This window comes from Scyliorhinus torazame, chromosome 14 (assembly GCF_047496885.1).
Source record: "Scyliorhinus torazame isolate Kashiwa2021f chromosome 14, sScyTor2.1, whole genome shotgun sequence".
Taxonomy (NCBI): Eukaryota; Metazoa; Chordata; class Chondrichthyes; order Carcharhiniformes; family Scyliorhinidae; genus Scyliorhinus; species Scyliorhinus torazame.
The window spans coordinates 43,941,080-43,964,141 of NC_092720.1; the positions used below are offsets into that span (position 1 = coordinate 43,941,080).

The window sequence follows — 23,062 nt, forward strand, 5'->3', positions numbered from 1 at the left end:
ATTTTCATAGGAATGTCGCTTACCAAAAGTCTAACGGCACTTGGGAAATGTTCAAATATTTGGTGAAAACTTGTCATCTTAATGACAACTATAAGAGAAAGGAATGTCCATAACTACTGCCAAAATATTCAGCTTAAGTATGATCCGTTAAACTAGATTTGAATGTTGTAAATGCATGACCTAACTTGAGTTTCTGTTTTTGTCATGTAGTCCGTTACTCTCGTCCTGTTATAATTCTGGGACCCATGAAGGATCGAATTAATGATGACCTGATCTCTGAGTTTCCAGATAAGTTTGGATCTTGTGTTCCACGTACGTACATTATCATTGCCAATGAATGGAATATATTCTGCTGAAATAGCCATTGTAAGGGAAGATATCTCTACTCATACAGGTGTGTCTCAGTGAAATAGCCATTGACTTTCACATGCAAGACATCACTGGGATGAGCCAAATGTTTGTGCAGGCATCAGCTCCCAGACTGGGTATTTAAGCAGTTAAGATAGTATAGAGCCTTGTGATACAAACTGATTAAGGCATCAGGGACAATTTGAATATCAATTATAAATTTTAGGATAATGGGGGAAATTTGCAATGTAGCCATTTTTTAAATTTTAACCTATCTTCTCAACCATTAATAGTGTATGGTATCATTTTAACAACATTTTTAGAAATTTATGTATTGAATTATTAAAAGCCAAGTTATGATCAGACAATAGTTCCCACTCTGACTGCTTAGTGATCACTGCGCCACACGCCAGATGGCTAGCTGGCAAATTACCATTAATATTTTCAGACTGCTATAATTATGAAACATTAATATCTGCACTAGAGCACATCAGGTGAAGTAACTGAATGCATTTGTCTGTAATGGAATAAAAGGCTTAAACGTGGAAAAGTGCTCTACTACCTCATACCCACAATTATTCTCCATGTCCCACCATTACCTTTTGCACTCAGAAATTAGATCTGACTCCGAGTTTTGCCAACTTTAATTTGATATCTGTATCTTTTTAAAAAAACATTGCTTCTGTGTCTTTTAAATTAACTCATGTCTATGGCAAGGCCAGCATTTATTGCTCAGCACTTTCCCTGAGAGAGAGGTAGTGGCAGATTATCTTTTTAAATCGTTACAGCTAATAGGTTTGGTACAACTGGGTGGCTTGATAGGCCTCTTCAGAGGGCAGTTAAGAGCCAATCACATTGCCATTGGCGTACAACTTTCTAAGCATGAATTGTGAATATTTGCAAGGAAAGAGAAACGGTTTTGATGGAAGTGCTTTGCTTTCTCCAGATACAACTAGACCAAAGCGTGATTACGAAGTTGATGGACGAGACTATCATTTTGTTACATCTCGAGAGCAAATGGAAAAGGACATCCAGGATCACAAATTTATTGAAGCTGGACAGTACAACAACCACCTGTATGGCACCAGTGTGCAGTCTGTAAGAGAGGTCGCAGAAAAGGTAAAGGACATCCTTAAGTGTTATTAAAATATTTTTTTTAAAGAAAAATTTAGAGTACCCAATTCTTTCTTTTTCAATTAGGGGGCAATTTGGTATGGCCAATCCACCTACCATGCACATCTTTGGGTTTTGGGAGTGAGAGCCACACAGACACGGGGAGCAACCTTCACACAGACAGTGACCCGGGGCCGGGATTGAACCGGGGTCCTTGGCGCCCTGAGGCAGCAGTGCTAACGACTGCGACAGCGTGTTATTAAAATAAACACGTTTAAAATTTGCCCTCTAAATCAAGAAGAATATATTTTGCATCGTTTCCACTAGTTGATACATCAGTGACTAGGGGGGTCACAATTTCAAGATGGTCAACAAGAGACTCTGAGTGAAATGAGGAGAAACCTCTTTTCTCAGAATTGTTGGGTTGGGAATGCACTGCCTGGGAGAGTGGTGGAGGAGGATTCCGTAAGAGGTTTCAAAAGAGAGATGGATACATATTTGAAAGTGAGGAATTTAGAAGGCTATGGAGATGGGGTTGGGGAATGGGACTAGCTAGGTTGCTCTTTTGGGAGCCGGTACAGACACGATGGGCTGAATGGCCTCCCTCTGTGCTGTAAGTAACAAACAAAAATAATAATTGCATTTTAAAATATGATGCTTTTATTCCCAAGGAAAGTGTTAGTTCTAATAATGCAAGTCTGTTATTGGATACAAAAGTATCTCTTTCCAAAAGAGCTACATTGAACAAAATACTGTACCTGTGAAGCTTCCTTTGCAGACAGATACCCATGTTAATTTTGGTACTCTTACTTTAACATTTTCCTTTGTTTATACTTTAGGGTAAACACTGCATACTGGATGTGTCGGGAAATGCTATTAAGCGACTTCAAATAGCCCAGCTGCACCCAATTGCTATCTTCATCAAACCAAAATCAATTGAGAACATCATGTGAGTGTGGATAACAAGGTTTTTCTAATTCATTTTGGGCTATGATTCTTATTTTCTTTACAGCTTAGCTCTATCTCTTTCAAGGAATGCCCTAGGTTGAAGGCCACCTGCGATTCTTCAAATTATTTGAGTTACACCTGACTCCCAGCTCGAAACTTGAATTCTGTTTGAACCGCATAGTGTTGCGAAATGCACGCAATCTCTTCACTTCTCAGATATGAGTTCAAGTCGAACACAAGCTGCCAACCTAAATACTTTTTCCTGATTTCTGGGCAGCCTAAATCCAGTTTCAGCAGGCGAGACCAGAAGCACTGCCTGCAGTGGGAGTGAAATTGTGACTAAATGGCCTCTACTTAGAGCAAAATCTAAACTGGTGCCATCCAGAATCCTCTATTGCAGTTGCAACGGAGCAGACTCGGGAACAGTTTGATCAATGTTTACCTCACCTGAAAATTGTTGACTTACAATTCCCCAGCACTAAGCTCTCGAGTAAGCGGAATTCTCTATCGGGGTAAGGTTTGGAGTAAGAGTGAGATGGATCTTGTGCTGCGGTTAGCTTCTGAATAGGGACTGCCATCTTCAGTACCCTCAAGGACAAAAGTGTCATAGTTTGGAGTCCCATTTCCAAAAACATCAGAAAGAATAGCTGGTGACCCCAACTGGGCCAGGTACTTTTGCGGAATTTCTGAATTAACTTGACAGCACTTTTATATGCAGTGTTTTTCTGGAGCAATTGTATCAAATCTTCAGTGGCCCATAACTTTGAGGAGGAGGGTGGAATTGATGGTGTGAGCTGAATAGAAAACAGCAGCCTAAACACAATAGGATAGCTCCTTGTTCCGCATCCTGCTTTTGACAGGATGTAACGAGTGGTGCTCCACAGAGATCAGTGTTTGGGCCTCAACATTTTACAATTCACATCAATTACTTGGATGGACGGACTGGACATATGATTGTGAAATTTGCTGACGAGACAAAGATAGGTAGGAAAGTAAATTGTAAAGAGGACAAAAGGAGGCTACAATGGGCACATGGGTAGATTAAGTGAGTGGGCAAAGATCTGGCAAATGGAGAATAATGTGGGACAATGTGAAGTTGTCCATTTTAGCAGGAAGAATAGAAAAGCTAAATGGTGAGGGACCTGGGTGTCTTTCTGTATGAATGCATGAATCATAAAAGGCTTGTGTACAGTACAGCAAGTAATTAGAAAAGCTAATAGAATGATATCATTTATGGTGAAACGGTGGAGAACTTTCCAAGCGATTTTGCAGTGCTCAGCAAAGGTTTATACCAACAAAAAGGAAGGACGTTAGAAAGAGGGAAAATCGACCGTGGATATCTAAGGAAATAAGGGAGAGTATCAAACTGAAGGAAAAAGCATACAAAGTGGCAAAGATTAGTGGGAGACTAGAAGACTGGGAAATCTTTAGGGGGCAACAGAAAGCTACTAAAAAAGCTATAAAGAAGAGTAAGATAGATTATGAGAGTAAACTTGCTCAGAATATAAAAACAGATAGTAAAAGTTTCTACAAATATATAAAACAAAAAAGAGTGGCTGAGGTAAATATTGGTCCTTTAGAGGAGGAGAAGGGAGATTTAATAATGGGAGATGAGGAAATAGCTGAGGAACTGAACAGGTTTTTTGAGTCGGTCTTCACAGTGGAAGACACAAATAACATGCCAGTGATGATGGAAATGAGGCTATGACAGGTGAGGACTTTGAGATGATTGTTATCACTAAGGAGGTAGTGATGAGCAAGCTAATGGGGCTAAAGGTAGACAAGTCTCCTGGCCCTGATGGAATGCATACTAGAATGCTAAAAGAGATGGCTAGGGAAATTGCAAATGCACTAGTGATAATGTACCAAAATTCACTAGACTCTGGGGTGGTCCCGGTGGATTGGAAATGAGCAAACGTGACACCACTGTTTAAAAAAGGAGGTAGGCAGAAAGCGGGTAATTATAGGCCAGTTAGCTTAACTTTGGTAGTTGGGAAGATTCTGGAATCTACCATCAAGGAAGAAATAGCGAGGTATCTGGATGGAAATTGTCCCATTGGGCAGGCGCAGCATGGGTTCATAAAGGGCAGGTCATGCCTAACTAATTTAGTGGAATATTTTGAGGACATTACCAGTGTGGTAGATAACGGGGAGCCAATGGATGTGGTATATCTGGATTTCCAGAAAGCTTTTGACAAGGTGCCACACAAACGCTGCTGCATAAGATAAAGATGCATGGCATTAAGGGTAAAGTAGTAGCATGGATAGAGGATTGGTTAATTAATAGAAAGCAAAGAGTGGGGATTAATGGGTGTTTCTCTGGTTGGCAATCAGTAGCTAGTGGCGTCCCTCAGGGATCAGTGTTGGGCCCACAACTGTTCACAATTTACATAGATGATTTGGAGTTGGGGACCAAGTGCACTGTGTCCAAGTTTGCAGACGACACTAAGATGCGTGGTAAAGCAAAAAGTGCGGAGGATACTGGAAGTCTGCAGAGGGATTTGGATAGGTTAACTGAATGGGCTAAGGTCTGGCAGATGGAATACAATGTTGACAAATGTGAGGTTATCCATTTTGGTAGGAATAACAGCAAAAGGGATTATTATTTAAATGATAAAATATTAAAACATGCTGCCGTGCAGAGCGACCTGGATGTGCTCGTGCATGAGTCGCAAAAAGTTGGTTCACAGGTGCAACAGATGATTAAGAAGGTAAATGGGGTTTTGTCCTTCATTGCTAGAGGGATGGAGTTTAAGACTAGGGATGTTATGCTGCAATTGTATAAGATGTTAGTGAGGCCACACCTGGAGTATTGTGTTCAGTTTTGGTCTCCTTACCTGAGAAAGGACGTACTGGTGCTGGAGAGTGTGCAGAGGAGATTCACTCGGTTAATCCCAGAGCTGAAGGGGTTGGATTACGAGGAGAGGTTGAGTAGACTGGGACTGTACTCGTTGGAATTTAGAAGGATGCGGGGGGGATCTTGTAGAAACATAAAATTATGAAGGGACTAGATAGAATAGATGTGGGCAGATTGTTTCCACTGTAGATTTAGGACTGAGTTTAGGAGGAACTTCTTCACCCAAAGGGTTATGAATCTATGGAATTCCGTGCCCAGTGAAGCAGTTGAGGCTCCTTCATTAAATGTTTGTAAGATAAAGATAGATAGTTTTTTGAAGAATAAAGGGATTAAGGGTTATGGTGTTCGGGCCGGAAAGTGGAGCTGAGTCCACAAAAGATCAGCCATGATCTCATTGAATGGCGGAGCAGGCTCGAGGGGCCAGATGGCCTACTCCTGCTCCTAGTTCTTATGTTCTTATATTGTGAGGGGAATTGATTCCCCTGTTCTGCAGGGCACTGGTGAAACCACATCTGGAGTATTGTGTACAGTATTAGAACATTGCAGCGCAGTACAGATCCTTCGGCCCTCGATGTTGCGCTGACCTAAAGCCCATCTACACATTTCCCTTATTGTCCATATGTCTATCCAATGACCATTTGAATGTCCTTAGTGTTGGCGAGTCCACTACTATTGCAGGCAGGGCATTCCACGCCCTTACTACTCTCTCTGAGTAAAAAACCTACCTCTGACATCTGTCTTATATCTATCTCCCCTCAATTTAAAGCTATGTCCCCTCGTGCTAGACATCACCATCCGCGGACAAAGGCTCTCACTGTCCACCCTATCCAATCCTCTGATCATCTTGTATGCCTCAATTAAGTCACCTCTTAACCTTCTTCTCTCTAACGAAAACAGCCTCAAGTCCCTCAGCCTTTCCTCATAAGATCTTCCCTCCATACCAGGCAACATTCTGGTAAATCTCCTCTCCTCTGTATTGGTCTCCTTGTTTAAGGAAAGATGTAAATGCATAAATTCTGAGGGGTCTTGACAAGGTGGATTTGCTCATTTAAGGCATGAGATTTTTTTTTCCTCTGAGGGTGATCAGTGTTTGGAACTTTCTTCCTCAAAAAGGTGGTGGAAGCAGAGTCTGAGTATTTTTAAGGCAGAGATAGATTCTTGTTGAGCACGGGGGTAAGGGCTTTTCGGGACTAAGTAGGAATTTGAGGTTACAATTCGAGCAGAATGTCAGAGCAGCCAGGAAAGGACAAGTGGCCTACTCCATAATCCTTATTCGTATGTTTGTAGTATTTTTTTAACCTGGTTAACATTTTACATTTCTCCTGCATTTTTGCGGCCTGCAGGAGCTGGACCTGCAGCAGCAATTTTCCTATTTGTTTGTGAGATGTGGATGACATTGGCTAAGCCAGTATTTGTTGCCCATCCCAAATGATCCTCGAGAAGATGTTGTTGGTATTTTTAAAAAATAAATTTAGAATACCCAATTATTATTTTTCTAATTAAGGGACAATTTAACGTGTCCAATGCACCTACCCTGCACATCTTTGGGCTGTGGGGGTGAAACCCACATAAACACGGGGAGAATGTGCAAACTCCACACGGTAGTAACCCAGTGAGACGATGTTGTTATGACCAGTTGAGGAAGGGGGAGCTGGTTCCCCTTTATTTCAGTCCCCTCGGTTGGTTGCAACAAAGTTTTTTTTTTTTTAAACGTGCCTTTTCCAATCCAGATGCATTTGTTATTAAGGAATCAATCAAACCAGATTTTTGAGTGAAAGAAAAAATAAGATTTCTAATTTCCCTAATCCCTGACACTGAATATGAGCAGTGTACGTGAAGCGTACTGACACACCAGATGTAAGAAAGTTAAAGTCCAAATAAAAGTTTTTAAAATGTATTGTGGTTAGCACTGCTGTCTCATGCCGCTGAGGACTCTGGTCACTGTCCGTGTGGCGTTTTCACATTCTCCCCGTGTCTGCGTGGATCTCACAGCCGCAACCCAAAAAGATGTGTGAATTGGCCACGCTAAATTACCCCTTAATTGGGGGGGGGGGAAGAATTGGATACTCTAAATTTATTTTTAAAAAGAATGAAGGGTTCAGTCCTTTTGAGTGTCTATGTGGTGTATTGTGTTGAATGTTGCAGCCGCTTGAGGTGGGTTAGTTTCCTTTAAAATCCTAGAGTGGAATTGAAATTCATGACTTTGCTGGAAACACTTCTCTTCAGAGAGAGAGAGAAAAAATACCTCCTCCTTTTTTGAGCAGTTCTTTTCTTGATGATTTTTAGCTGTTCTGGTTTTGCAAAACCAGTTCATAAAACCTGCTTCTGTTTGTATATTCCCAGGGAGATATTTGATTAGCCTGACGCGCAGTAATCTGCTACAGAACAAGTAATCACATTTCTGATCTTTCATCTTGGGAACATTTTGAGATGGTAGAAACCAACAGGGTATGGGGCTATTTCTCCTCTGCAATGGAATTTGAGGCTCTGGTGCATTGTAACTGGCTGGGTAGCAGTTCCCAATGTCTTGACATAATTACAGGGGATTTAAAGTCTAGGACTGTGTTTTTTTTATTTTAATAAACATTTTATTGAGGTATTTTTTGGGTGGACAACAACGACAAAATAAACAATGTACATGAATCTGTAAACTTAGTGCAAAAGCCGTCTTCCTCCCTTACAGGTCCCACCTTTATTAACCCACCACTCTAAACTAAACTAACCCCTCCCCCTTTCTGCTGACGATTAATTTTCCACAAAGAAGTCGACGAACGGTTGCCACCTCCGGGCGAATCCTATCATTGACCCTCTCATGGCAAACTTGATTTTCTCCAAACAGAGAAAGCTATCTATGTCAGATAGCCAGGTCTCCGACTTCGGGGGCTTTGAGTCCCTCCAAGCTAATAATATCTGTCTCCGGGCTACCAGGGAAGCAAAGGCCAGAATGTCTGCCTCTTTCTCCTCCTGGATTCCCGGGTCTTCCGACACCCCGAAAATCACCACCTCTAGACTCAGTGCCACCCTTGTTTTTAACACCGTGGACATGACATCTGCAAACCCCTGCTAAAATCCAGAATATGTGGACATGGTTCGCTGGCCCTCCTGCACACTTGCACACCTATCTTCTACCCCAAAGAACCTGCTTATCCAGGCCACTGTCATGTGCGCCCAGTGAACGACCTTGAATTGTATCAGGCTGAGCCTGGCACATGTTGCGGACGCGTTGACTCTGCTCAACACGTCTGCCCATAGACCATCCTCCATCTCTCCTCCCAACCCCTCTTCCCACTTGCGCTTCAGCTCCTCAGTCTGCGTCTCCTCTGACCCCATAAGTTCCTTGTAAATGTCAGAGACCCTCCCTTCTCCCACCCACCCTCTGGCAACTACCCTGTCCTGTATCCCCCTTGTTGGTAGGAGCGGGAAGGTTAAAACCTGCCTACATAGGAAGTCCCGCACCTGCAGGTACCTGAATTTGTTTCCCTTCGCCAATCCAAATTTCTCCTCCAGCTCCCTCAAGCTAGGAAAGCTCCCTTCTATAAACATAACCCCCATCCTCTCAATCCCTGCTCTCTGCCATCTCCGAAACCCCCCATCCATCTTTCCCGGGGCAAACCGGTGATTATTACAGATTGGAGACCAAACTGATGCTCCCTCTGCTCCCACATGCCTCCTCCATTGCCCCCAGACTCTCACGGTCGCCACCACCATGGAGCTGGTGGAGTGCCGACGGGAACGGCATAGGCTCCATTATCAACGCCCCTAAGCTGGTGCCCTTACATGAAGCCGCCTCCATACCCATACGCTCCCATGCCGACCCCCCACCACCCACTTCCTGATCATGGCTATATTCGCCACCCAGTAGTAGTTACTGAAGTTTGGCAGCGCCAGCCCGCCCTCTCCCCGGCTCCGCTCAAGCATCCCCCTCTTTACTCGTGGGGTCTTGCCCGCCCATACAAAGCCAGTGATCACTTTGTTGACCCGTTTAAAAAAGGACCACGGAATAAAGATGGGGAGACACTGAAACACAAACAGGAATCTCGGGAGGACCATCATCTTCACCGTCTGCACCCTCCCAGCTAGTGACAATGGGAGTGCGTCCCACCTCTGAAAATTGTCCTTCATTTGGTCTGAGTCGGGCCAGATTTAGTTTGTGCAGCCATTCTCATTCCCGCGCCACTTGGATGCCTAGATACCGAAGGCTTCTCCCTACCACTCTAAACGGCAGCACCCCCAGACACCTCTCTCGTCCCCCCGCCTGGATCGCAAACATCTCACTTTTCCCCATATTCAGTTTATACCCTGAAAACCGGCCAAATTCCCCTAGAATCCTCATGATTTCTTCAATCACCTCTGCTGGGTCCGATATATGCAGGAGCAGGTCGTCTGCATAATGCGAAGCTCTGTGTTCCACCAACCCCCCCACCCCTCCCAACCAGCCCCTTGAGGCTCTCAGTGCAATTGCCTGCGGCTCTATGGCGAACGCGAACAGCAGTGGGGAAAGGGGGCATCCCTGTCTCTTTCCCCCAATGCAGCCTAAAATAGTCCGATGTTGGCCTATTCATCCATACGCTCGCCACAGGTGCCTGATACAGCAATCTGACCCAGTCAATAAAGCCCCGCCCAAATCCGAACCGTCCCAGTACCTCCCACAGATATTCCCACTCGACTCGATCAAAGGCCTTCTCTGCGACCACTACCACCACCTCCCTACCTTCCGGGGGCATCACGTTTAATTCTTACATTGGCCACCAACTGCCTTCCCTTAACAAACCCCGCCTGGTCCTCCCCAATAACGTCCGGAACACGATCCTCAATCCTAGAAGACAAAATTTTGGCCAGCAGTTTGGCGTCCACGTTCAATAGGGATATCGGCCTGTAGGACCCACACAGCTCCGGGTTCTTGTCCTGCTTCAGGATCAGCGAAATCGTGGCCTGTGACATCGTCGGGGAAAGCACCTCTCTCTCCCTTGCCTCATTGAATGTCCTCCTCAATAACGGCCCCAATATCCCAGAGAACCTTTTATAGAACTGCACTGGGTACCCGTCCGGCCCAGGGCTTTACCCGACTGCATAACCTTCAGACCCTCCGCTATCTCTTCCATCCTGATCTGGGCCCCCAGCCCTTCTACCAGCTCCCTGTCCACCCGGGAAATTCAGTCCCCCTAGGAAGTGCCTCATCCCCTCCGGCCCCGTTGGGGGTTCCGACTCATACAACCTACTATAAAACTCCTTAAACGCCTTATTCACCCCCGCTGAGTCTCCAACCAGGTTCCCATCTCCATCCTTTACTTTCCCTAGCTGCCTCCCTCTTTCTAAGCTGCTGTGCAAGCATTCTGCTGGCCTTCTCTCCATGCAAGTCCTATTCAAACAGTTCAATAAGGCCTGGAGAGATTCAGCACACTGCAGGTAGTCACCTCCGATTCTGTCCATGCAGGGATTTGGAAAATCGGCCCAGAAACCTGTTGTGCAGACTGCTAATGTCCCTGTTTTGCCTGTTGGTGGTGCTAAACAGCTGCTAGTGCCTTGTGCTACTATCAAGACTCGTGTCTGAATTCTGTTATTTTGGCCCATTTGTTTTGCTTGACACTGATTTTAATAATGTCACAAATGATAGAAAATTGGACTTTGCTGAATCTACTCGCTATAGTTCTGGATAAACTGATTTTAATATTAAACAGGCTTGATGTGTTGGGTGTTCTGGATCACAAACAGGTCACCAACACTGGAAGTGGTGCAACTCTATTTTATTATAAGGTTAACTATATTAACATACTTGAACTGTGGGTAAATGCAATACCAGCTTTAACCGTTGACCCTTGCCTAGTCTTAACCAGGTGATGCACTCAGCACATGGTGAATGTCTGTGTTGCAGGCTGTGAGCTCTGTGCTCCGAGCTGGCTGCTACTAGAATGAGCGGGAACTCTCCTGTGCCCTGTCTTTATAGTGCGTGTGCTCTCACTGGTGATTGGCTGCGGTGTTGTGTATGTTGATTGGTCCCACTGCATGTCCATCAGTGTGTGTGTGTGTGTTATACCATAATATACACGTATATATTATGACATCCCCCCTTTTATATAAAGAACATGTGCCTGCGTGACAAATATCGTGTAGTGAATGTACCTGACTATGTGTGTGCGTGTTATTTACATGACTGTACATGAGGCTAATCTATTTACACGGGAAGGTGCTTGGTGCAGAGAAATAGGGTGTCACACCAACAACGAAATGAACATTATATACAAACTACTGGAACGATGAAACAGGATAACAGAACAGATCAAAGAGTCCAACATTGTAAAACTCATAAGTCAAGTCTCTGAGGTGGGCGACGAATTCTGGTTGACCGTCAGGGTGGCACACCACTCGTCGTCTGGATCAGTGCTGTGCTCCGACAGCGGCTGGTGGTTTTGATTCAGGGACAGCCTGTTCTTTGTTATAACAGCGACTCGAAAAGGCTCCCTCGGGTCCTCGGTGTCACTGATCTGCGGGAAGTCGGAATCGGACTCGGTGAACATGGGTTGAATTGCCCGAACGTTCCTGCGAGGCTGGCTGAAGCGATGCGAATTGGCAGGCTGAGCTGCTCGTCAGCAGGCAGCATAGTGGCCAAGTCTGCCCATTCGTAGGCATTGTCGCGATTTTGCAGGACATTGCCATTTTAAACGGGCGGAGCCACAGTTGCCGCACGTCGTGACATCAGTACGCTTGTTGCGCCACCGCGCATGCGCGGTGCGGTTCTGCGTGGTGCACGCCTGCGCATCATGTTCCTCCACGTTGCCGTCCCCTCGCTTGCCGTGTACAAGCGAGGGAGGCCGCGAAAAGCGCGTGAAATGGCCGCCCTCATCCAGGCTGCAGCCTTGGAGGTGTTCAATTGTTTGGACCCGTTCCGCCTCGTGGGGACCTTGCCGCACGTTTCAGCCATCTGTATGTGGGAGTACCACATTCAGCCGCCTGTATGTGGCATTTTCATGCAGGACACGGGTCTCGATGGCAGTCGCTAGGGTGAGTTGCTTAATTTTGAGGAGCTGCTGACGCAGGGGGTCCGACAGAACACCAAATACGACCTGGTCGCGTATCATGGAGTCGGAGGTGGGCCCGTAGCCGCAGGACTGCGCAAGGATGCGGAGGTGTGTTAAAAAGGATTGGAAAGGCTCGTCCTGCAAGCGCTGCTGGAACAGGTATCTTTCGAAGCTTTCATTGACCTCTATGCTGAAGTGGGTATCGAATTTGAGGAGAACCGTCTTGTACTTTGTCCTGTCCTCGTCGTCTGCTAATGTGAGGGAGTTGAAGATGTGGATGGCGTGTTGCCCGGCCGTGGAGTGGAGCAGAGCAATCTTCCTGGTGTCCGAGGCATTCTCCCTGTCCGTGGCTTCGAGGAAGAGCTGCAAGCGCCGTTTAAAAATCTTCCAATTGACCCCGAGATTGCCAGCGATGCGGAGGGGCGGCGGCGGGTTGATGTTCTCCATACTTCAGGATGCCGGAATGCTGATTAGTTGCAGGTGGGTCTCAGAAGTGCTAGTATGCAACCACTCCTTGTACCACGATGTGTTGGGTGTTCTGGATCGCAAACAGGTCACCAACACTGGAAGTGGTGCAACTCTATTTTATTATAAGGTTAACTATATTAACATACCATAATATATTGGTGTATATTATGACAAGGCTATGCATGAGATTTTAATTAGGCTACATAAGGGAACTGAATATTTTTTGTGGACGAGGAAGCAGTACTGGTATTTGGTATTTCTTAACTTTGGGGTGCACTAGACCACAGTGGGCCTTTGCAATAGTATCCATTTCTTTATTCCTTATCTGCCTTGTGTTATCATAGACTTCACTTTTTCTGATCAGAGTATACCTGTTTCACAGACTGAGAATAAAGGCTTCTTCCTTTCCAGGGAAATGAATAAGCGACTAACAGAAGATCAAGCAAGAAAAACGTTTGAGAGAGCCATAAAACTTGAACTGGAATTTACAGAACACTTCACAAGTTAGTATCATATTGCCTCCTGCCACAACTGTCTGTGCGGCTAATTGAAAATGTGTCCAAAGTCTTGTTAGTTCATTTCTCCTGGACAAAAATCTGAGAATGCTTCATAAATAAATTGTTGAGAAAGCTTGATTGAAATCCACCAAGAATTGCCTGCACCCTTGTGAATAAGGCTCTCAGTTATAACATTATAGATGGCTTTCTGTTATGTTGATCACTTCTTGTATGAAGTTCTTCCTGGCAGCCTGCTTATATTTCCCTTTCACCAGTTTCAATCTATAATCCCCTTGTTCTAGCCCTGCAGTAGTGATTCAGATTAATCGGCACCTAAATTCACATGGAACCTTACAGTAAAATAGAGACGGCTTTTCATCACTTCAGTGTGAATTTGATGTGCCCTCCCAGTTCCTCTTGCCATCATGAAATAAAACCGTAAATGCAAAACCAGTCAGTCAGTATATATATATATAAAGAGTAGAGACTTTGGAGTGGGGACTCATCAGAATTCATTTCCAACCTTTCTCTCCTTTTATACATGGGGATTGATGTGTTTCTCCAGAATTTTTGTTTTTTTATTTCAAATTTCCAGCATGTATTTTTTTCTTTTGCTATCATGCCTTTGGATGTAAAGATATAAAGAATGTCAAAAGTCCAGACTGCCAGATATTAACTCTTGTTTCTGCTTTGGTGGTCAGGTATTGTACAGGGAGACTTACTGGAGGAGATTTACAACCAGGTGAAGCAGATTATTGAAGAGCAGTCGGGGCCTTACATCTGGGTTCCAACCAAGGAGAAACTGTGAAGTCTCTTCATAATAATCATCCTCCATTACTCGCGATGAGTCTGGACCCCTTCTGCAGGACTCACTCTGACTCCTGTTGATCACAGATCTCTCTCTCTTTGTGTGTCATGAAAAGTGATTTGTCTTTTACCTGGGGGCGTTCACATCTCCTGTTTGTGAAAATTGCTTGTACGTGATACCTGATAAAATTACCACCATAGTTTTTTTTAACTGAAGGGGAAAGGCCTGACGAACTGTTGAAGGGAGATTCTATGGTACAGTTCCTTAATGTTTAAGGGCAACAATTCTTCAGCAATTTTCAGAAAAGCTTTATATATATTTTTCTTTTAATAATAAACTGAAAGAAAGGAAAAAATAATCTTCATGTTTAACATTGGGTTTGGAAACGAAATAATTCTAAGCAGCTTTTTGCACGATGAACTTTGGAAGCATGGTTTTGGCAGCAGAAACCCTGATCGTTTTATCGTTTGTTGGCTCCTCCTGCGTAACTTATGCAGGTCATTATTGGAGCTGTCTAATTTTTTTCATTTCTGTGTTTCAGTAATTTCAGGTTTTGTTGAACGAGTTATAAAACATGAGCCTTTAAAGTGCAACGGAATTTTTATTCACTTTACAAATGTTCTTTACAGACCATGCTTTTATTTTTTGTTTTTCCTTTTGCCAATTGAAGTGCACGATGAATAAATAAATGTTTATATTGAATGCCGATCAGAATGTGTTCAAGTGACATTGAGAATAATTACTTTCGCTCTTGTAGAGAATCTACTTTTATGAATTTGATTATTGAAGGGGAGAGGGGAAGCAAAGAGAAGCCAGTAAATATGACTATTTTAAGTGATAACTGACATAATTTTCAATAGGACTTTTCAAATACGAATGATCTGGGAGATGGGAGTATAAATAAGGATTTGGATTTGGCTGAGGAATGGAGCTGAAACCTAATCATGACTATTTGTAATGGGCTTAAGACTTGAGATTTTAAGATATATAAATAATTAACTCACAGTAACTATGTATTTTGATATAAATGATCAACTATATTAAGCATACTTTTAACAAAATACACTATATAACTCACCAGGACTGTGTATCTTTAAAATAGCTGCACATATATTTTCTTTCTGTCTAGCCATCTTTCTCCATCAATGTTTTCTTCTTTTATTCCAAGTAGACATAAATTAATGTTTATCATTTTTAACCATAAGGATCATGTGGGAAATGTGGTGATGGGGGTTAAACAGTATTTTGAGAATAACTGCAAGAAATAAAAAGTAAAATGAACCAGTTCTCCTCTTTCCCCCCCACCCTCCCCTGTGAATTTTGTGTGAGGTTATTCAAAGTGATGTGCATGTTTTCAAACTGTTAAGAGCAATTTTAAATAAAATAATTTTTACATTTTGTGTACATTTGCAAGTGGGAATTGCAAAAATGTCATATCTTCCATTGTAGCTCTCAATCAGAGGCTTCTGTGTTGAGAAAATATATTTTAACAGTTATAGGGTATGTTCTCAAATGAAACTTTAACACTACATTTAGATTAACTGCCTGGTACCCAACCTTTGCTAGTAATTTGGAGATGACTTGTTTTATATAGGAATAATGTGCTTACAAGCAGTTCGGTACACCTGACCTTTCTGGTGCTGCTGTTTGTACAGACTCTCATCTATATCCATTCCATTGTCAAGAGGGGAACAGCTAATAAACTTTAATGTACAATTTACTTCTTTGTGATGTTTTTTTTAAACTGTTCCAATTCAAAATCATCCATTTGAAAATAGCAAGGAATTGTGATGATTCAGGCTGCCACCAGAATAAATTGACTTTTTGGTTGACGTAAACAAAAAAGTCCCAGGTTCCATCCTGGCCTGTGTCGGATGTGCTAGTGTCGGCTGGGTAAGGATAATACTACAGGGGGCTTTGTTCCTTGGCTACAGATAGAAGAGTCAGGCAGGCTCAGTCGTCCTGTTTCAAGCCCAGCAATATTTGCAGCAAAGACTAAAGGGATACAGGCAAGATTGTGTTTTACTGTGGTGTCCCTCTCAGCAAATTGCCTTTCAAAATTCATGTGGCTTGTACTGGGTGTTGGGTGTTTAAAACTCTACTCCAGCACGTGTGTGCGACTGGCATAAAAGGCTAGTTAAATTAATCTAATGATTCCTCACATTAAATGTTAGATATAGATGGGAGCATCAATGCTTGCTATTGTAACCTCGTGAAGGCTGCATGATTGGTTTGGGGTGGGGTCAGTTGGTGAGGAGTTTTCCAGAGTAGCATTCCTATATTTATGACCAGAGAATTTGGCTGCAGGTGCAGATGATCACAATACAGGTAAAACTGCATGCCTGCTAGAAGAACTAGTTGATCTTTTTTTCATGGTTTGTAAACCCACTGTTGCCCAAGATGAGATTGGTTTTAACTGAAATGATGCATATAAATATAATAAGCATCATATTTCTACATAAACCAGATGTGTATGTAAAAGGAAGAGTAGAAAGATGTATGCTGAAAGACTGAGGAGAGTGGGACGAGACTCATGTGGAGTATAGACACTGGCACAGACTAGTTAGGCTGAATGGCCTGTTTTTGTTCTGTACCTGTGAATGCAATTCTATACGATTAATGCAATGTAAATCGGGCATTGACTTTGAACTTCCTTGGAAGCTGCATATTGAGCCAGTGAGGGCCTTTCCTGGCCTGGCGACATTCCTCTGCCATTGGAGGCACGGTAGCACAGTGGTTAGCACTGTTGCTTCACAGCACCAGAGTCCCAGGTTCGATTCCAGCTTGTGTCACTGTCTGTGCGGAGTCTATACGTTACGCCTGTGTCTGCGTGCATTTACTCCGGGTGCTCCAGTTTCCTCCCAAAAGTCCTGAAAGACGTGCTTGTTAGGTGAATTAGACATTCTGAATTCTCCCTCAGTGTACCCGAACAGGCACCTGAGTGTGGCGACTAGGGGATTTTCACAGTAACTTAATAGCTGTGTTAGTGTAAACCTACTTGTGACAATAATAAATATTATTATTATTCCTTATTTCATCAACTAAACATCCTTTTTTTAAATTCATTGATGGGATGTGGCCTTTGCTGGTTAGGCCAGCATTTAATGCCCATCTAGTTGCCCTTCAGAAGGTGGTGATGAGCTGCCACTTTGAACTCCTGCAGTCTAGGTGTAGGTATACCCACAGTGCTGTTGGGGAAGGAGTTCGAGGGTTTTACTCCAACGACAGTGAAGGAACGGCGATATATTTCCAATTCGGGGTGGTGAGTGTCTAGGAGGGAAGCCTTCTGGCGGGGGGGGTTTTCAGGTATCTGCTGCTCTTGCCTTTCTAGATGGTAGTGGTCATGGGTTTGGAAGGTGCTGCCTAAGGAACCTTGGGCGAGTTACTGCAGTGTATCTTGTAGATTTACATACAGCTGCTACTGTTTGTCGGTGGTGGAGAGGTGAATGTTTGTGGAAGGGGTGGCAATCAAGTCGGCTGTTTTGTTAGTGTTGTTGGAGCTGCATTAATCCAGCCAAGTGGAGAGTATTCCATTTCACTCGTAACTTGTGCCTTGTAGATGGCGCTCAGGATTTGGGGGCCCGGAGGTGAGTTACCTGCCATAGGATTCGTCGCATTTGAACTGCTCTGATAGCCACAGTATTAAAATTGCTAGTCCAGTTCAGTTTCTTATCAATGGTAACCCCTAGCATGTTGAATATGGGGGATTGTGGGTAATGCCATTGAATGTCAAGGGGCAGTGGTTCGATCCTCTCTTGGAGGAGATGGTCATTGCCTGGCACTTGTGTGGCGCGAATGTAACTTGCCACTTGTAGGCCCAAGCCTGGATATTGCCCATTTCTTGCTGCATTTGGACATTGACTGCTTCATTAACTCAGGAGTCACAAATGGTGCTGAACATTGTGCACTCATCTGCAAACATCCCCACTTCTGACCTTATGATGGAAGGCAGGTTATTGATGATGCAGCTGAAGATGGTTGGGCTTAGGACACTAGCCTGAGGAACTCCTGCAGTGATGTCCGGGAGCTGAGATGATTGACCTCCAACAATCATCTTCCTTTGTGCCAGGTATGTCTCCAACCAGCATGTCTCCCCGATTCCCATTGACTCCAATTTAGCTAGGGCTCCTTGATGCTATACCCAGTCAAATGCTGCCTGATTTTTTTAATACATTTACGGGATGTGGGTGTTGCTGGTTAGGCCAGCATTTATTGCCCATCCCTAGTTGCTCTTCAGAAGGTGGTGGTGATTTACCTTCTTGAACCGCTGTAGTCCTTCAGGTGAAGGTACACCTACTGTGCTGTTTGAGAGGGAGTTCCTGGATTTTGCCCCAGTGACCATTAAGGAACGACGATATATTTCCAAGTCGTGGTGAGTGACTTGGAGGGGAACCTCCAGGTGGTGGGGTTCCCAGGTATCTACTGCTCTTGTCTTTCTAGATTGTAGTGAATCATGGGTTTGGAAGATGCTGTCTAAGGAACCTTACTGCAGTGCATCTTATAGCTGGTGTACACAGCTGCCACCGTTTGCTTGTGGTGCAGGGTTTGAATGTTTGTGGAAGGAGGCTGCTTTGTCATGGATGGTGTCGAGCTTCTTGAGTGTTGTTGGAGCTGCACTCATTCTGATCAATGGTAACCCCCAGGATATTGATTGTGGGGGATTCAGCGATGGTATTGCCATTGAATGTCAAGGGGCGATGGTTCGATCCTCTCTTTTATGAGCATTGCCTGGCAGTTCTGTGGCGCGAAACTAACTTGCCACTTGTCAGCCCAAGCCTGGATATTGTCCAGGTCTTGCTGCATTTGGGCACTGACTGCTTCATTATCTGAGGAGTCGTGAATGGTACTGGACATCATGCAGTCATCTGCGAACATCCCCACTTAATGATGGAAGGGAGGTCATTGGTGAAGGAGCTGAAGATGGTTGGGCCTAGGACACTACCCTGAGGAACTCTTGCAGTGATGTCCTGAAGGTGAGATGATTGACCTGCAACAACCACAACCATCTTCCTTTGTGCCAGGTATGACTCCAATCAGCAAAGCGTTTTCCCCTGATTCCCTTGGCTCCAGTTTAGCTAGGACTCTTTGATGTCATACTCGGTCAAATGCCACCTTGATGTCAAGGGCAGTCACTCTCGCCACGCCTCTGGCATTCAGCTCCATGTTTGAACCAAGGCTGTAATGAGGTCAGGAGCTGAATGACTAAATCACTGAGTATTTTTAAGACCGAGATAGATAGGTTTTTGATCAATAAAGGGATCAGGGGTTATGGGAGAAGGTAGGAGATTGAGGATGAGAAAAATATCAACCATGATTGAATGGTGGAGCAGACTCGATGGGCCGAGTGCCTAATTCTGCTCCTATGTCTTATGGTTCTATGGACCCTGGCGGAACCCAAACTGAGCATCCATGAGCAAGCAATTGCTGAGTAAGTGCCGCTTGATAGCACCGTTGATGACTCCTTCCATCACTTTGATGATGGAGAGTAGACTGATGGGGTGGTAATTGGCTGGGTTGGAATTTCCCTATTTCATGTACAGGACACACCTGGGAAATTTTCACATTACTGGAAAGATGCCAGCGTTGTAGCTGAACTGGAACAGCTTGGCTAGGGGTGTGGCAAGTTCTGGAGTTCAAGTCTTCATTATTGCCGGGATATTGTCGGCTCACAGCCTTTGCAGTATCCAGTGCATTCAGCCCTTTCTTGATATCACGTGGAGTGAAAACTGAGATCTGATGCTGGGGACCTCCAGAGGAGACTAAATTGGATCATCCACTCGGCACTTCTGGCTGAAGATTGTTGCAAATGCTTTGTCATTTGCACAGATGTTCTGGGCTCCTCCATCATTGAGGATGGGGATATTTGTGGAGCCTCCTCCTCCAGTGAGTAGTTTAATTGTCCACCACCATTCACGACTGGATGTGGCAGGACTTAGATCTGATGCATTCATTTTGGAATCACTTCGCTCTGTCTATTAATTGCTGTTTATGCTGTTTGGCACACGAGCAGTCCTGTGTTGTAGCTTCACCAGATTGATACCTCATTTTTTAGGTATACCTGATGTTGCTCCTGGCATGCTCTTCTGCACTCTTCACTGAACCAGGGTTGATCCCCTGGCTTGGTGGTAATGGTAGAGTGGGGGATGTGCCGAGTCATGAAATTGCAGGTTGTGGTTGAATACCATTCTGCTGCTGCTGATGGCCCACAGCGTCTCATGGATTTCCAGTCTTGAGTTGCTAGATCTGTTTGATGTCTACACATTTAGCATGGAGATAGAGCCACACAACATGATGGAGGGTATCCTCAATGTGAAGACACAGGACATTGTCTTCACAAGGACTGTGCAGTACAGATGCATCTGCAGCAGGCAGGTTGGTGAGGATGAGGCCAGGTACGTTTTGCCCTCTTGTTGGTTCCCTCATCACCTGCTGCAGTCCCAGTCTGGCAGCTGTGTACTCTGGGACCCTGCCAGCTCGGTCTGTGGTGGTACTACCGAAGCACTCTAAGTCCCACACCCAGAGTATGTTCTGTGCCCTTGCCACCCTCCGTGCTTCCTCCAAGTGGTGCAAAACATGGAGGGTATTGATTCCTCAGCTGATGGTGGACGCTGCATGATCAGCAGGAGGTTTCCTTGCTCATGTTTAACCTGAAGTCATGCGACTTCATGGAGTCCAAAGTCGATGTTGAGGACTCCCAGGGCAACTTCCTCCCAACTGTATACCACTGTGCTGCCACCTCCGCCGGTGAGACAGGGCATACCCAGGAATGGTGTTAGTGGTGTATGGGACATTGTTTGTAAGGTGTAATTCTGTGAGTATAACTATGGTCAAGCTGTTGCTTGACTAGTCTGTGAGACATCTCTGCCAACTTGGGCACAAGCCCCCAGATTTCAATAAGCAGGACTTTGCAGGGTCGACAGAGTTCAGTGTGTGGTTTCTGGGGCCTAGGTCAATGCCAGGTGGTCTGTCCGGTTTCATTCCTTTTTTGTGTTTTCATAGCGGTTGAATACAACTGAGTGACTTGCTAGGCCATTTCAGGGGCATTTTAAGAGTCAACCACATTGCTGTGGGTCTGGAGTCACACAGAATCATAGAAAAGTTACAGCATAGGAAAATCCATTCATTCCATCTTGTCCATCCGAGCCCAAGGACACTCGGGTGCCCTTTCTAATTTCACCTTACTGCATCGGGTCCATAGCCCTGTAGCTTAGAGCACTTGAGGTGCTGATCCAAGTGCCTTTAAGAGTTTAGGGTCTCTGCCTCCAAGGCGGGCAGCAAATTCCAGACTCCCACTACCCTCTGCGTAAAAAAAGGCTCTTGCTCATGTCCCCTCGACACCTTCTGCCACTTATATTGAATTTGTGTCCCCTGGTTCTAGAATTCTCCAAGGGAAAAATGTTATCCTGTCCACCCTACCTCTTCCCCTCATAATTCTGTACACCTCAGTTAAGTCATCCCTCAACCTATTGTTGCTAACTTTGCCTTAGTTTAATTGCTCTGTTTTATCACCTTTACTCTTGAGTCACCAGGTATCTTTATGATACCGCCACGTGGTTCAAGTCCGAGTAATGATCAATAATCCAATACACCGCTTAGTAAGATTTAAATTAAAGCGCATTTATTATACACAGTAATCACTACTCGTGTACAAATTCTACGTCTAAGCTACTTCTACAGTTAACAGGCCAATACTTAACTTGGAACAGGTCCACCAGGTCAGGGAAACGAATGGCCTTTCGTTCGGGTTCTGAGCCGGCGGGATTCGAAGTTGGTACAGATTGGTAGCTAGGAGCGCCTATCTCGTAGCGAGCGTTGAAGTAAGACTTACTGGATATCGGCGGCGGCTGAACTGGTCACTGTCGAGGGTTGGTTCATGTTGCTGAGTGACCCGGTCAAGAAGAACGATTTGAACTTGGGGCTTAATTCTTATAGTCCCCAGGGCCTTCCCACCTTTCGGGGCGGCCCCTGTACCTGGTTCCAAGTGGTTGGACTTTGTCCCAATCACTTGGTTCGAGTTTCTCCAATGCTGGAGCGGTTCCCTGATCGATGGGCGGTCCTGAGGTGGTCGTTCACCTCCCATTGTGTAGGCTTCTGCTGGCGCCAAAGAGTCTGGTTTTGCTTTGTGTGTCTAAATGTTGCTTATTGTTCCCGGGGATTGCTCATTAATATACAGATGGCTGGTGTTTTGTTATGCTGATGGTTGCTGGTATCGATCTTGTCTGGCCTTTCCAGAGGTAAATACACACTCAACCTGCAGCTGCACGTTTGTGTCCTGTTGGCTGACTTTCCCATCAGCCTTTGCCGTTCGCCATTTTAAATCGGGAGTTAGCCAATTTAAATCGGGAGTTAGCCATTTTAACTGGCTACATTTCCTCCTTGTGATCCTAACGCGAAGCGTGAAGGATCACATAACTATGTTGCTTTCCATTCCCTGGCCTGGGGGGGACACATCCTTCATGGCCTCTGCACTGACCATAGCTATGCAAAAAAAATTTTAACTAACAATTCTAAGGGCGCTATGTCAAACAGGGACGTGCATTACAAAACAGTAAACTGGGAACCTCTAACTATTCTTAATACACTACACTCACTTAAACATTTCATCATCCTAACTTCCTCAACCATACAAACAAAATCATAGCATTTTTTATATCAGTCTTAAGGCTTGGCAGTCAAGCTCAGAATCGTACAATTTACTCATGAACAGCTCTTTACATTTCTTTATTTACAATAAACGCAAGTGAATGCACTTTATTATAGATCGCGGGGGTCGGGGGTCTGGTCGTATCCGAACATAGGGGATCTGATCCTATATACCGGGGTTCGAGCGCGGTAGGCTCTCCTTCTCCATTTCCGTAGACGCATAGTCTGCACAATGCAGCAGAGTATCGCTAATACCAGTCATGTTTCTATTACATAGGACAGGGAGTACCAGGTTATAAACCTGGCACACCAAGATGATGTGGTGTCGCTGGTGACTGGGCTCTGGGTATTGTGGGGAAGTGAA

The 23,062-nt window shown here is 44.6% G+C and overlaps 1 protein-coding gene across 26 annotated transcripts in view; it reads left to right on the forward strand.

Annotated features, from left to right (window-relative positions):
* LOC140389677 (disks large homolog 1) overlaps positions 1 to 15,775 on the forward strand; it is a 486,438-nt gene extending 470,663 nt beyond the window's left edge. For all 26 annotated transcript variants that reach the window (XM_072474027.1, XM_072474028.1, XM_072474029.1 and 23 more), the window contains 5 exons: positions 211 to 312; positions 1,295 to 1,467; positions 2,301 to 2,410; positions 13,162 to 13,253; positions 13,949 to 15,775. In XM_072474027.1, the coding sequence (XP_072330128.1) occupies positions 211 to 312; positions 1,295 to 1,467; positions 2,301 to 2,410; positions 13,162 to 13,253; positions 13,949 to 14,055 (584 nt within the window). In that variant the 3' untranslated portion in view covers positions 14,056 to 15,775. The remainder of the gene's footprint in view (positions 1 to 210; positions 313 to 1,294; positions 1,468 to 2,300; positions 2,411 to 13,161; positions 13,254 to 13,948) is intronic.
* Positions 15,776 to 23,062: the final 7,287 nt, after the last annotated feature.